The 13,238-nt window shown below is 44.9% G+C and overlaps 2 protein-coding genes across 2 annotated transcripts in view; one reads left to right on the plus strand and one right to left on the minus strand.

Moving 5' to 3' along the window:
- CNTD1 (cyclin N-terminal domain containing 1) overlaps positions 1 to 3,599 on the minus strand; it is a 30,464-nt gene extending 26,865 nt beyond the window's left edge. The window contains exons 1-2 of the mRNA XM_069755724.1: positions 3,592 to 3,599; positions 1,047 to 1,228 (exon numbers count right to left, since the gene is read on the minus strand). Of these exons, the coding sequence (XP_069611825.1) occupies positions 1,047 to 1,221 (175 nt within the window). The 5' untranslated portion in view covers positions 1,222 to 1,228; positions 3,592 to 3,599. The remainder of the gene's footprint in view (positions 1 to 1,046; positions 1,229 to 3,591) is intronic.
- Positions 3,600 to 4,033: 434 nt separating this feature from the next.
- COA3 (cytochrome c oxidase assembly factor 3) lies at positions 4,034 to 10,578 on the plus strand. The gene is made up of 2 exons (XM_069751904.1): positions 4,034 to 4,266; positions 10,160 to 10,578. The coding sequence occupies exons 1-2, from the start codon at positions 4,071 to 4,073 to the stop codon at positions 10,261 to 10,263; spliced, it is 300 nt and encodes a 99-aa protein (XP_069608005.1). The 5' UTR covers positions 4,034 to 4,070; the 3' UTR covers positions 10,264 to 10,578.
- The last annotated feature ends 2,660 nt before the right edge of the window (positions 10,579 to 13,238 follow it).

Here is a 13,238-nt window from a genome sequence, read left to right on the forward strand (position 1 = left end):
ATTTTAATCCCTATGCAGGTGAGGCTGAGCCTCTGCTTCTCTGGCTCTATTTCATATCTAGAGACGCATTCTTCAACTTGTCACATCCAAAAATGGCTGTCAGCACTCACTCTGTGAGATGCACGTCCATATTTACCAAGGAACCCACTTGGAGATATCACAGCAAACAAAGACTTGCAGACCGCGTCCAATCCAGGGTGTTGAATTAAAAACATGAAGTTTATTCCGCCATAAAAACCACAATGTTTGGACCCAAAATGGGTACATGAAAAGGACCCACTTAGGGTCGAAACGTTGGGCTTTATATGGCGGAATAAACTTCATATTTTTAATTCAACACCCTGGATTGGACGCTGTCTACACTTTTTGACCTTTGTTTGATGTTCTTCAACTTAAGCGACATATCACCGGCTGTGTAAAGCAGTAGAACATGGCTCTCACAAGGAATAGATAGTAGATTTCACCACTGTACAGTGCACCACAGCCACCTTAAACATACTGTCATCACTTGCATGGGCAACTAATAGTGATGAGCGAGCGTGCTCCGTGTGCTAATAGAGTTCGGGGTGCTCGAATAATATGTTCTAGTCCCTGCAGCTGCATGTCTAGAGGCTGCAACACATGCAGGAAAAAAAGAAAACATCCAGCCTTCCTTGCATATGGAACAAACATGGAGAGTGGAAGGTATAGATTGGCTTATTTCTTAAAAGTGTTATACGATAATATAAGTCCTCTGACCTAAATCTATCCAGATCGCTGGAGCGCACAATCCGGATAGCTTTATTGTCCCTGCACTCCTCCGATACTGGTGCTGTATCAGAGAGGTCACAATTCGAACCACTGGTGAAACCACACTGAGCTGTCAGTCTTCAGGGGTGCACTGCCCGAGACAAACAGGGGGCCTGGAGACTGGGGAGCGGAGCATACTCCCAAATAGTACTCATGTGAATAGCCCTTTAATAAATGTGGCCTCTACCAACCCCTGTGCCCATAGACAATACATATGTGTCAGTACATAACCCATCCTCACCTAACCAAGTTCTTACCAATTACTTTGGGCTGCTTGAATGAGCCTGTGTGCTCCGATAAGTGGTCCAGAGAAAGCTCATTGTCATTGGCCAAGCCAATAAGAATATCTTCTATCACATCAGAAGGGGCTATTCCAAATACTGTGCCGGGTAACAGTGACCCTCGATTTGATTTGAGTGGCATTTGGTTCATCCTTACACTGTAACAAATAAAGCAAACATTTTGCTGAACCATGATAGTATAAGGGCCATGCTGTCAGAATGCATGACCCGAACAGACTGCAATAACATTTAGACATATCATATACTACAAACCGAGAGTACAGTTAATGGGTTTTTCAAAAGTTTTTTTCAAAAGAGAAGGGACTGTCATATAAAAAAAATAATAATGAAACAAAAGTTTTATTTAAAGGGGTTGAACCCTTTAAGAAATTCTTCATCCCTGGCTGCAGTAAAATAAAAAAAATCCTCTCTTAGGCTGGGATCACACATACGCGAGATACGGCCGAGTCTCACAGGTGAAAACCAGGCTCTGGCGCTAGCACTCCGGAGCGGAACGTGCAGCTCTGTGTATTGCTATGCGGCCGCACGCTCCGCTCAGAGCTGGGATTTCACCTGCGAGACTCGGCCGTATCTCGCCGTGTGTGATCCCGGCCTTACCGTCCCCAGGTCCAGTACTGAATCTCCAGGGCTGCTTTCAGTGTCTGGTAGTGAATGATGTAGAAGCCAATCATCTGCTGAGATTTCCGACCGGCTGTTACACTGTCAACATGACTTCATAGCTGCAGCAAAAACTCAGTGCCGGGTATGGTAAGGAGAGGTTTATTTTTTTTCAGAACAAATGAAGATTTTCTGATAGGAAACAGCCCTTAAGGGCTCATTCACACTTGCAAATAAATCTGACAAATGTAATCCAGTAAAAAATGGGATTGCATTTGGACCAATGTTATTCTAGGATTGTGTGCTCATCTACTTTTTTTTCAGCTCCGATCGGATTGGGATCAGACTGAAAAAAAAGGCAGCATGCTGCGATTGCATGCAAAATTCGGATCGCACACACCAATATAAGTCTATGGGTGCGTGGGAAACAGGACACTGCACTCGGATGTCACCCAGATGCTGGCAACAGAGGAGATGGAGAAATCACTTTCTCCGTCTCCTCCGCGCCGTGCTGTGATTCTCCGATGTGAGAGGACTGGAGCACAGAGCACTGACACTCGGACCACTCTCGCAGCAGAGCTGGAGGTCATTAGCATCTCATATCGGATGCCGTGCGCTGGTGTGTCTCTGACCTAACACTTCAAATCTCTGCCACTACGCTGCTGCTTCTGTGGGCCCTGCCAGGACTGTAAGTGATGATGCCCTGTCCAATAAGTCATCCGACCACTGATTGGCTCAGGGTCAGCTGACTGATGGAGGGATTTGATCACTTTTCGGCTGATAACGTCCCATCCATCAGCCATAGTGTATAATTTTCAATGGTCGGCAGAAATGGTTTTCTCACTAGGGATGAGGGCCGGAGATGGTAGGGCACCGCTCTCCTCGTGACCACAGTAGATTCACTCCAGAATTCAATATAAACTTATCACTCTCATCCACAAAGCACTCCATGGCTCAGCACCACCCTACATCTCCTCTCTGGTCTCAGTCTACCACCCTACCCGTGCCCTCCGCTCCGCTAATGACCTCAGGTTAGCATCCTCAATAATCAGAACCTCCCACTCCCGTCTCCAAGACTTTACACGTGCTGCACCGATTCTTTGGAATGCACTACCAAGGATAATACGATTAATCCCCAATCCCCACAGTTTTAAGCGTGCCCTAACAACTCATTTGTTCAGACTGGCCTACCGCCTCAGTGCATTAACCTAACTATTCCTGTGTGGCCCATTCAAAATTTTCTTCAAAACCAGGTTCCTCGCATCATGTCCTCTCACGCTTTATGCAGTTAATAGCCCTCTGTGTCTGTACTGCTACATACTTAGGCAGGTAACTGGTTCATGCAGCTTTACATGAACACCCGAGGCTTACACTATGGCCGGTCCGAATAACTAAAGCAATTGTTACCATCCACCTCTCGTGTCTCCCCTTTTCCTCATAGTCTGTAAGCTTGTGAGCAGGGACCTCACTCCTCCTGGTATCTGTGATTATTGTTATGCTGTAATGTCTATTGTCTGTACAAGTCCCCTCTATAATGTAAAGCGCTGAGGAATATGTTGGCGCTATATAAATAAAACTACTATTATTATTCAAGCCTGCAGTAGGATGTTTCAGGGTTATTGGACAAATATCACACTTTCTACATTTCCTGAAATATCTGTAAGCCTCCAATAACAGGGAAGACCTCGCCAGCTCCCTGAAATGTGGGCATCGCCTGCACCTCCACAAAAGCAATGCTTCTGGAAGGTTTCTTGTGCACAATGCCGGCACACTCCACCATCAAACTGCATCCAAACACGGGTTTGGAGGGCACAAGGCGCCATGATGGGATTTGAGCACCAAACTCACAAAATAACACAAGGGGACAAGTATAAACAGACGTCAACCGCCAGCCCCTGCTCACACTGCAAGTGGTCGGACACTAGAGGCAGAGTGGTGGAAAAGAGGCTGCTACAGAGCAGCCAATCAGATGGAAAAGAACACAGCTACAGAGCAGCCAATCAGATCGCATTTACCAGGAAAGATGGCGTTTAAAAGCAGCGACCTGATTGGTTCCTACGGGAGGCCGATTTACTACGCCCAAACTAGAATTTTGCCCTGTTAGTTACACACATGACGATAATCCAATTACTAGCCCTGTTTCGTGTAGCCCACCTCACAATGGTAATGAGCTGTAACCTACGAGGCCGCCATATTTGTTGTGGGCAAAATGCCAGTCTGCGCTCTAACTGCGAGGTTCTTTATAACTTTTACCACGAGACGGCACTTTTTTGCATGGCGTTATAAGGAAATCACTTTATGAGCATTTTTTCCTCCTATTTCTTGAGCCTTGCTCCGGAGGTTACTGATGACGTCATCTTTGAGCGCTGCCGACAGATTAACATGGCGGAGAAGGGAAGCACGCAGGGGTCAGGCGCCAGGGACGCGAAGCAGCAGCAGCAGCAGCAGCAGGCGCTCACCCCGGAGCAGATGGCGCTTCTGCGAAGGAGGGAAATGGCGCAGTGGGCGAATTCTGGGAAGCTGAGGATGAGAAATGTAATAACCGGGCTGGCCATAGGCGGCGTAGTGCTGGGCATCTGTATCCTTCCCGTGTCCCGCTCACCTCCCCGCCACCCGGACACACAGGGCTCGGTGGGCCGGCAGGAGGCTGTGCTTCTTTATTTCCTGTGTACAGTGTGTGGGATAGTGCCAGTATGGTGGGCACACAAGGGGCAGTGCGCTCAGCTCCGGCTTCATTCTATGTGCTGTTCTGTTTCTTATTTTGCATTTTATTCCTTTATTTGCACTTTTTTTTTAAAAAGGGAACATGTCACCAGGAAAACGCTGGCCCCGTGTTACAGAGCAGCGAGATATATAGATTTGTGAGACCAGACTCAGTATAACCTGTGTGTTAATCCCATAATCCTCTGCTCTTTCTGGGATTTGGGGTCCAGTGGGCGGTCCTATCAGTGACTGACAGCAGACTGTGGGAACTGCATATTGGGATAATAATAATAATCTTTATTTTTATATAGCGCTAACATATTCCATGGCGCTTTTCATACCTAAGCATTACTGTTCGGATTGGGGCTCACAATCTAAATTCCCTATCAGTATGTCTTTGGAGTGTGGGAGGAAACCGGAGTGCCCGGAGGAAACCCACGCAAACACGGAGAGAACATACAAACTCTTTGCAGATGTTGTCCAAGGTGGGATTAGAACCCAGGACCCCAGCGCTGCAAGGCTGCAGTGCTAACCACTGCGCCACCGTGCTGCGCCACCGTGCTGCGCCACCGTGCTGCGCCACCGTGCTGCGCCACCGTGCTGCGCCACCGTGCTGCGCCACCGTGCTGCGCCACCGTGCTGCGCCACCGTGCTGCGCCACCGTGCTGCGCCACCGTGCTGCGCCACCGTGCTGCGCCACCGTGCTGCGCCACCGTGCTGCGCCACCGTGCTGCGCCACCGTGCTGCGCCACCGTGCTGCGCCACCGTGCTGCGCCACCGTGCTGCGCCACCGTGCTGCGCCACCGTGCTGCGCCACCGTGCTGCGCCACCGTGCTGCGCCACCGTGCTGCCCGGGATGATGGGCTGCAATACTAGACTCCACCACTAGATGGCAGCACATTTTACAAATGCAGCCCAGGAAATGACTTCTTGTAATATAGCAAGAAGGGAATTCAATGGAAATACTTAAAGGGAACCTGTCACCCCCGTTTTTTGAGATTGAGCTATAAATACTGTTAAATAGGGCCTGCGCTGTGTGTTCCTATAGTGTATGTAGTGTACCCCGATTCCCCATGTACGCTGAGAAATAACTTACCAAAGTCGCCGTTTTCGCCTGTCAATCAGGCTGGTCAGGTCGGGAGGGCGTGGTGACATCGCTGGTTCTTCCTCAGCTTTACGTTGGTGGCGTAGTGGTGAACAAGCAGCGCGCGATCTGCGCTGTAATCCCTTGCATCGGTGGGGGCGGCCATCTTCCTGGGGCCGCGCGTGCGCAGATCGAGTGCTCTGCTGCACGGGGCTTCAGGAAAATGGCCGCGGGATGCCGCGCGTGCGCATTAGAGATCGCGGCGGCCATTTTCCCCATTATGTAGTTTGCATCTCAGCTTTGGGAAAATGGCCGCCGCGATCTCTAATGCGCACGCGCGGCATCCCGCGGCCATTTTCCTGAAGCCCCGTGCAGCAGAGCACTCGATCTGCGCACGCGCGGCCCCAGGAAGATGGCCGCCCCCACCGACGAAAGGGATGACAGCGCAGATCGCGCGCTGTGTCTTCACCACTACGCCACCACGCCACCAACGTAAAGCTGAGGAAGAACCAGCGATGTCACCACGCCCTCCCGACCTGACCAGCCTGATTGACAGGCGAAAACGGCGACTTTGGTAAGTTATTTCTCAGCATACATGGGGAATCGGGGTACACTACATACACTATAGGAACACACAGCGCAGGCCCTATTTAACAGTATTTATAGCTCAATCTCAAAAAACGGGGTGACAGGTTCCCTTTAAATGAATCAGAACATCCACAGGGCTGGATTAAAGTTTAATAATAGAACCAGGGAAAAAAGATTGTAACTATATGGGATTATGTGTAGACTATCGGGTTACACACGCCTGGTGATATATCTCATCAACATCTCATAGGAATATGGGTATATCTATTGATCTGTATGGGGATTATGGGTGAAATATCACAAATACACATGCCCAGGAACATACTTCATCTACTTCTGATAGGAATATGGGTATAATTATTGTTCTGTATGGGGATTATGGGTGAAATATCACAAATACACATACTCAGGAACATATTTCATCTACTTCTGATAGGAATATGGATATATCTATTGATCTGTATGGGGATTATGGGTGAAATATCACAAATGCACATGCCCAGGAACATATTTCATCTACTTCTGCTAGGAATATGGGTATAATGGTTCTTTGTGGGTATTATAGGTGATATATCATGAATACACATGCCCAGTGTCATATTCGATCAATTCCTGGTAAGAACACGTATGTGTACAATTATTGTTTTATATGTTGATTATTGGTAAAATATGATGAAACATTTCATTAACTTCCGGTAAGAATATGGGTATATTTATTATTCTATATGGGGTTATGGTCAGAATGCTATGGATATACAGATCCTGTAACCTATTTGCATCTGACAGGATTACATGTCCATTGACTTCTCCCACCCCTGGGAGATGTGAGCCCTGGCATCATAGGTCTTAGACCCAGTGTTCCCACCTCCTTATTAGGCTGGCCATGTCATAGAGATGAGCAGTCTTGCACCATACTTCTTGCTTATATACCTATATTATTCTCAATACATTGTTCTTTATAGGATGTTGGATCTTTTGCAGGATTTTATTGGTTACTTAGGTTTGTTGACATCAATAACTTTTAATGGAGATATATAGAATTTAAAAAAAAAAAACTTTTAATAAAATAATAGGTTTTATCTTAACAAAAAAAATTTGTGATATTTCACCCATAATCCCCATACAGATCAATAGTTATACCCATATTCCTATCAGAAGTAGATGAAGTATGTTGCTGGGCATGTGTATTTGTGATATTTCACCCATAATCCCCATACAGATCAATAGATATACCCATATTCCTATCAGAAGTAGATGAAGTATGTTCCTGGGCATGTGTATTTGTGATATTTCACCCATAATCCCCATACAGATCAATAGATATACCCATATTCCTATCAGAAGTAGATGAAGTATGTTCCTGGGCATGTGTATTTGTGATATTTCACCCATAATCCCCATACAGATCAATAGATATACCCATATTCCTATCAGAAGTAGATGAAGTATGTTCCTGGGCATGTGTATTTGTGATATTTCACCCATAATCCCCATACAGATCAATAGATATACCCATATTCCTATCAGAAGTAGATGAAGTATGTTCCTGGGCATGTGTATTTGTGATATTTCACCCATAATCCCCATACAGATCAATAGATATACCCATATTCCTATCAGAAGTAGATGAAGTATGTTCCTGGGCATGTGTATTTGTGATATTTCACCCATAATCCCCATACAGATCAATAGATATACCCATATTCCTATCAGAAGTAGATGAAGTATGTTCCTGGGCATGTGTATTTGTGATATTTCACCCATAATCCCCATACAGATCAATAGAAATACCCATATTCCTATCAGAAGTAGATGAAATATGTTCCTGAGCATGTGTATTTGTGATATTTCACCCATAATCCCCATACAGATCAATAGATATACCCATATTCCTATCAGAAGTAGATGAAATATGTTCCTGAGCATGTGTATTTGTGATATTTCACCCATAATCCCCATACAGATCAATAGATATACCCATATTCCTATCAGAAGTAGATGAAGTATGTTCCTGGGCATGTGTATTTGTGATATTTCACCCATAATCCCCATACAGAACAATAATTATACCCATATTCCTATCAGAAGTAGATGAAATATGTTCCTGGGCATGTGTATTTGTGATATTTCACCCATAATCCCCATACAGAACAATAATTATACCAATATTCCTATCAGAAGTAGATGAAATATGTTCCTGAGCATGTGTATTTGTGATATTTCACCCATAATCCCCATACAGATCAATAGATATACCCATATTCCTATGAGATGTTGTTGAGATATATCACCAGGCGTGTGTAACCCGATATTCTACACATAATCCCATATAGTTACAATCTTTTTTCCCTGGTTCCATTATTAAACTTTAATCCAGCCCTGTGGATGTTCTGATTCATTTAAGTATTTCCACTGAATTAAGGGAATACTTGCTATATTACAAGAAGTCATTTCCTGGGCTGCATTTGTAAAATGTGCTGCCATCTAGTGGTCGAGTCTAGTATTGCATCCCATCATCCCAATATACAGTTTAGTCCGTCCCCGGACTGTGCGCACACTTGGGGCACACTCACACGAGAGTGTAAATCGGACGAGTGCAATCCAATGAAAGGACTGCATTCTGACCAATGTTATTCAGTGAGGCATATCGGCCTATTTTGTGACCCTAGCCTTATACAGAGCAAGCTGTCAATCACTGGTAGAACCACTCCCTGGCCCAAAAATCCCAGAAAAAGTAAATTATTTAACGGATTAAATCACAGGTCATGCTGAATCTCTTTCATAAAGCTCTACGCCATGTCAAGTATCCTCTGATCTGCGGTAAAATCATTACCACCGGCCAGCCAGCCGTGGTTCCCACGCTTTCAAATGACAGCATGAGCCTACAGCTTTAATCATTGCTAAAGTTTACCTCCTGTCACTGGCGTCGGCTGATGGGACTACTACTCCCATCAGCCTACGTCTGCTGCAGCTAATAACAGCGGGAGCTGAGAGTAAAACCAGTTTGACTTCCCCTGTGTAGGCCTCTTAATGATGTTGCTCTTGTGGTTATCAGACCAATTTTTGGACATCGTTACTTTCAAAACAAAAGCGGAACCCATTGCAGAAGAAGATGGATCTCCATTTCAGCCTCCGATTTTATGTGGGTACCATATGGACAATGCCTTGCAGAGAGGCCTTCACAAGAGAACATAACACTGGTTTTACTCCTGGGTTTGGATTATGGTGTGGCGTAATGTTAATGTTCAGCGTGGTAGAACGTTCCTCAAACCACTAAAGGGAACCTCTTGGATGAAAAAATGTTATTAACCTGCAGATATGGAATTATTCTTCAGGTTAATAGTATTTTGAACCTGCACAGCACCCGCATTTAGAGCCCCACTGCCAGGAGGAAACAAACCTTATTCCTCGCTGCAGCGTTAGGGGGTTTCAATCACGAGGATGGCGCCGTCGTGTGTCCAGTCTCCGCTGTGTGTATATGGGGCGCAGTTACAGCCACCTCTCTTTTATATGCAGAATGGAAACTGAGCTCACTCTGGCGCCATCCTAGGGACTGAAACCTGACCCCTGCCAGGAGGAATTAAGTTAATTTCTTCCTGGCAGCGGGGTTTTAAGTGCGGGCGCCAGGCAGATTCAAAATACTATTACCGTGCAAATTAGCCCCACATGTGCAGGTTAATAAAGTTTTTTTTTTTTTTTTTTGTGTGTGTGTGTGTTTTTTCACGTGGCAAGTTCCTTTTGTTAACCTCATTGATAACAGCTTAGGTGCAGAAGTGTGTATATTCCTGCATGTCGTGTTTATAGTTGATGAATTGAGATTTGTTTCCATTTTTTTCATCGTTAAGGCTATCTTCACACTAGCGTTCGGCAGGGCTGCGGACGAAAGCCTCCTTGCTCTGTGAAGCCCTGCCGAACCCTAGTGTGAAACTAGCCTAACATAAACATGTAATTACTATTGATTCTCTAATTCTACAACTTTTTAGTGTTGCAATTTCATTGTTGAGAAGTGTAGATTGCTTTGCAGTAAGCACAACTATACGTGATCACTGTGTGTAATCTTAGACTCTCATATTAGGTTTCTTAACTGGTAGCACAGATGGATACACCTTCTTCTCTGTATCCCAAGAGAAGTTTCTAGATGAGCTCGAAGATGAAGCCAAAGTTGTACGAGCAAATTATCCCAAAACATCAGCAAATTGATTGTTCTCTGAAATATGAATTGTGGCTTAAGAAGTGTCTAGAATTCTCCAGCCATGGAAAGAGAAGTACAAGCCCAAGTCTTGAACACCAGAGATACCGTAAATGTCAAGTGGCGGATGCTTGACCACAAGTTACCATGATCCACGGGTTGAAAACTATCTGTGTTACATAATAATCATTTCTTTTTATTTTGTCTGTAATATTACACTGCAAGTTTTTGTTTGTTTGTTTTTTTACTTCGTGTGTCTGCATTATGGGTGGTAGATCCCTATCATGTTCTGTTGATCTAAATTAAATTTCCTTGTATTCATAAAATGGTTTGTTTAGAAAAATTTGAATTTTTATTAACCCCCTTCATAACATGTCACATGTACATCATCCGGCACTCAACTTTGTAGTAAGAAGAAATGAATAATTTATTATATCCCAAGACATTAAACGTTTCGGTCACACAAGGGGACCTTCATCAGTAACGTACACTGGGATAAAGCGTAAATACAGTGACACACTGGATACCAAAGAGAAGAGATTTCAGCCTGTAGGGTAGCTGACATCGCGGTGTCCACTGCTGTGCTGTGATGAAGGTCTCCTTATGTGACCGAAACGTTTACTCTCTTGGGATATAATAAATTATTCATTTCTTCTTACTACAAAGTTGAGTGCCGGGTTTTGTATTAGGCTACTTTCACACTAGCGTCGGAATCTCCCCGTCGCAATGCGTCGGGCAGAGATTCCGACGCTAGCGTTTAACGCACTGCACAACGGAGGCAGCGGATGCATTTCTCCGGCGCATCCGCTGCCCCATTGTGAGGTGCGGGGAGGTGGGGGCGGAGTTCCGGCCGCGCATGCGTTACATGTAGCGTTTTTTGCTCCCGACGGTCCGCCAAAGCACGACGCATCCGTCGCAATGCGTCATCAATACAAGTCTATGGGGAAAAAACGCATCCTGCAAGCACTTTTGCAGGATGCGTTTTTTCTGCAAAACGACGCATTGTGACGGATTGCAGTTAACGCTAATGTGAAAGTAGCCTTATTTGTGATTACGGTTTGGGAACTTACCAGTGCACCTCCTCGGGTTGTACACACGTTGATTTGTTACATGTACATCATCCTTCTGGTAAGCGTACATGGAGCAGGACTATTAATGTAATGTGCCAACAACATGGTGCTGGCTGTGTTACACAGCTGGAAACTTCCATTACCAAAAGCAATCAGCTATAGCTCTAGTTGCTTTTCTTTAACCTCTTATTGGTTACCTATTTGAATACATTGTTAATGAACATGGTACTATTTTGGTGGTAGTGGGTATACATTTAGCAATAATCACAAGTTTTATGGCGAGGCAAAAACTTGTTGGAACTGATATATCCCTTTGTTTTCTAGTACCTCTACAAAAAATAAATGAACTAAACATTTTAATAGTAGTAAATATACAGCAAAGGAGAAAACTAGTAATATCTGTGTAATATTATTTAAAGGAAACCTGTGATGTTAAAAAACCCTATTAACCAGCAGATATGGGGGAAATCTGCATGTTAATATTTTTCTTAACAGGGCTATGGAATCAGTAAACCAAACCACCGACTCTGACTCCTCCTGACCCCACAGCACTGGTCACTACTAAGCATGTGCATAAAGTGCAGCATAGATTCATCTCAACTACAACTCCACAGCACTGGTCACTACTGAATACGTCCATAAAGTGCAGCACAGATTCATCTCCACTACGACTCCACAGCACTGGTCACTACTGAGCACGTCCATAAAGTGCAGCACAGATTCATCTCAACTAAAAGCCGAGATCCTGAGATCAGGAACAGAACTGACATTTATAGGAGATTTCATAACTTTTCCATAGTCTTATGAAAATATTTACTGCATTGAACTACTGAACCCAATTTATTTATTTTAGGAGTCACGGTCGGCCCATTTATTCCGATTTTACCAAAATGCACACCGATTCCACAGCCCTGGTTCTAAAGCTGTGCAGCTGCCACCCTGAAAGCCTGTTGTCAAGAAGGAAATTAAAAGGACTTTGTGAGCACAGAATGACGCACAAGCGCTCAGTGCTCCATGGTATGGACAATAATTTAAATGCACCTTCTCCCCTGCTTGTTTTCTGTCCATCCATGTCCACCCTTCCCTGGCCCTATAAAGCCAGAGCTGTCAATCAAAGAGGGGAGGATGGTGCATTATCAGTACCACATGCACGGGTGCCTCAGAATCAGCTGTACAGTAAGTGCTGTTCCCCTGTGCCAGGTGCTGAAGAAGGCTCTCATCATTGTTCCCTGCTCTGTCCATCAGCTACCGTCTGCGCTCATTATTATTACTTGAATATAACTCTCATCATTGTCCCCTGATCGCTGGCAGAGCATTATATAGAGACTGATGAGCACTATATACAGTGATTGATGAGCACTATATATAGAGACTGATGAGCAGTATATACTGTGACAGATGAGCACTATATACAGTGACTGATGAGCACTATATAGAGACTGATGAGCACTATATACAGTGACTGATGAGTAGAGTTGAGCGAATTTGATCTGGTCCCTGCTTATTCGGCAAGCTATAGCGCTGATCAGCTGTCCAGCACCGCAGTTGCATGTGTTGCAGCTATGTCACTGTCATAGCAGCATGGAGAGCCCAACACACATGCTCTCCCCAAACACAACATACCCACTGACTCTCTTGTCCAGCTATTTAACCTAGACCATGTGTTCATCTCATGACTGTAAGTAGAGGAGCTGCGGAGACACCATCACGTGTTTCTCAACGCAGGCAGTGAATAGCCAGGCCTTTCACCGGGAAGGAACAACCAAGGGAAGGGCAGCATCCAATAAAGGAAAACATCCAATAAAGGAAAACCACCTATGCCAAGCATGGTATCCATCCACAGACAGCTGTTTCGGGGTTTTTGCCCCTCATCAGTGTGGAGGAGGAAACTGGCTATCGGGAGCAGTGCCTAGTAG

Source organism: Ranitomeya imitator, chromosome 2, assembly GCF_032444005.1.
Source record: "Ranitomeya imitator isolate aRanImi1 chromosome 2, aRanImi1.pri, whole genome shotgun sequence".
Taxonomy (NCBI): Eukaryota; Metazoa; Chordata; class Amphibia; order Anura; family Dendrobatidae; genus Ranitomeya; species Ranitomeya imitator.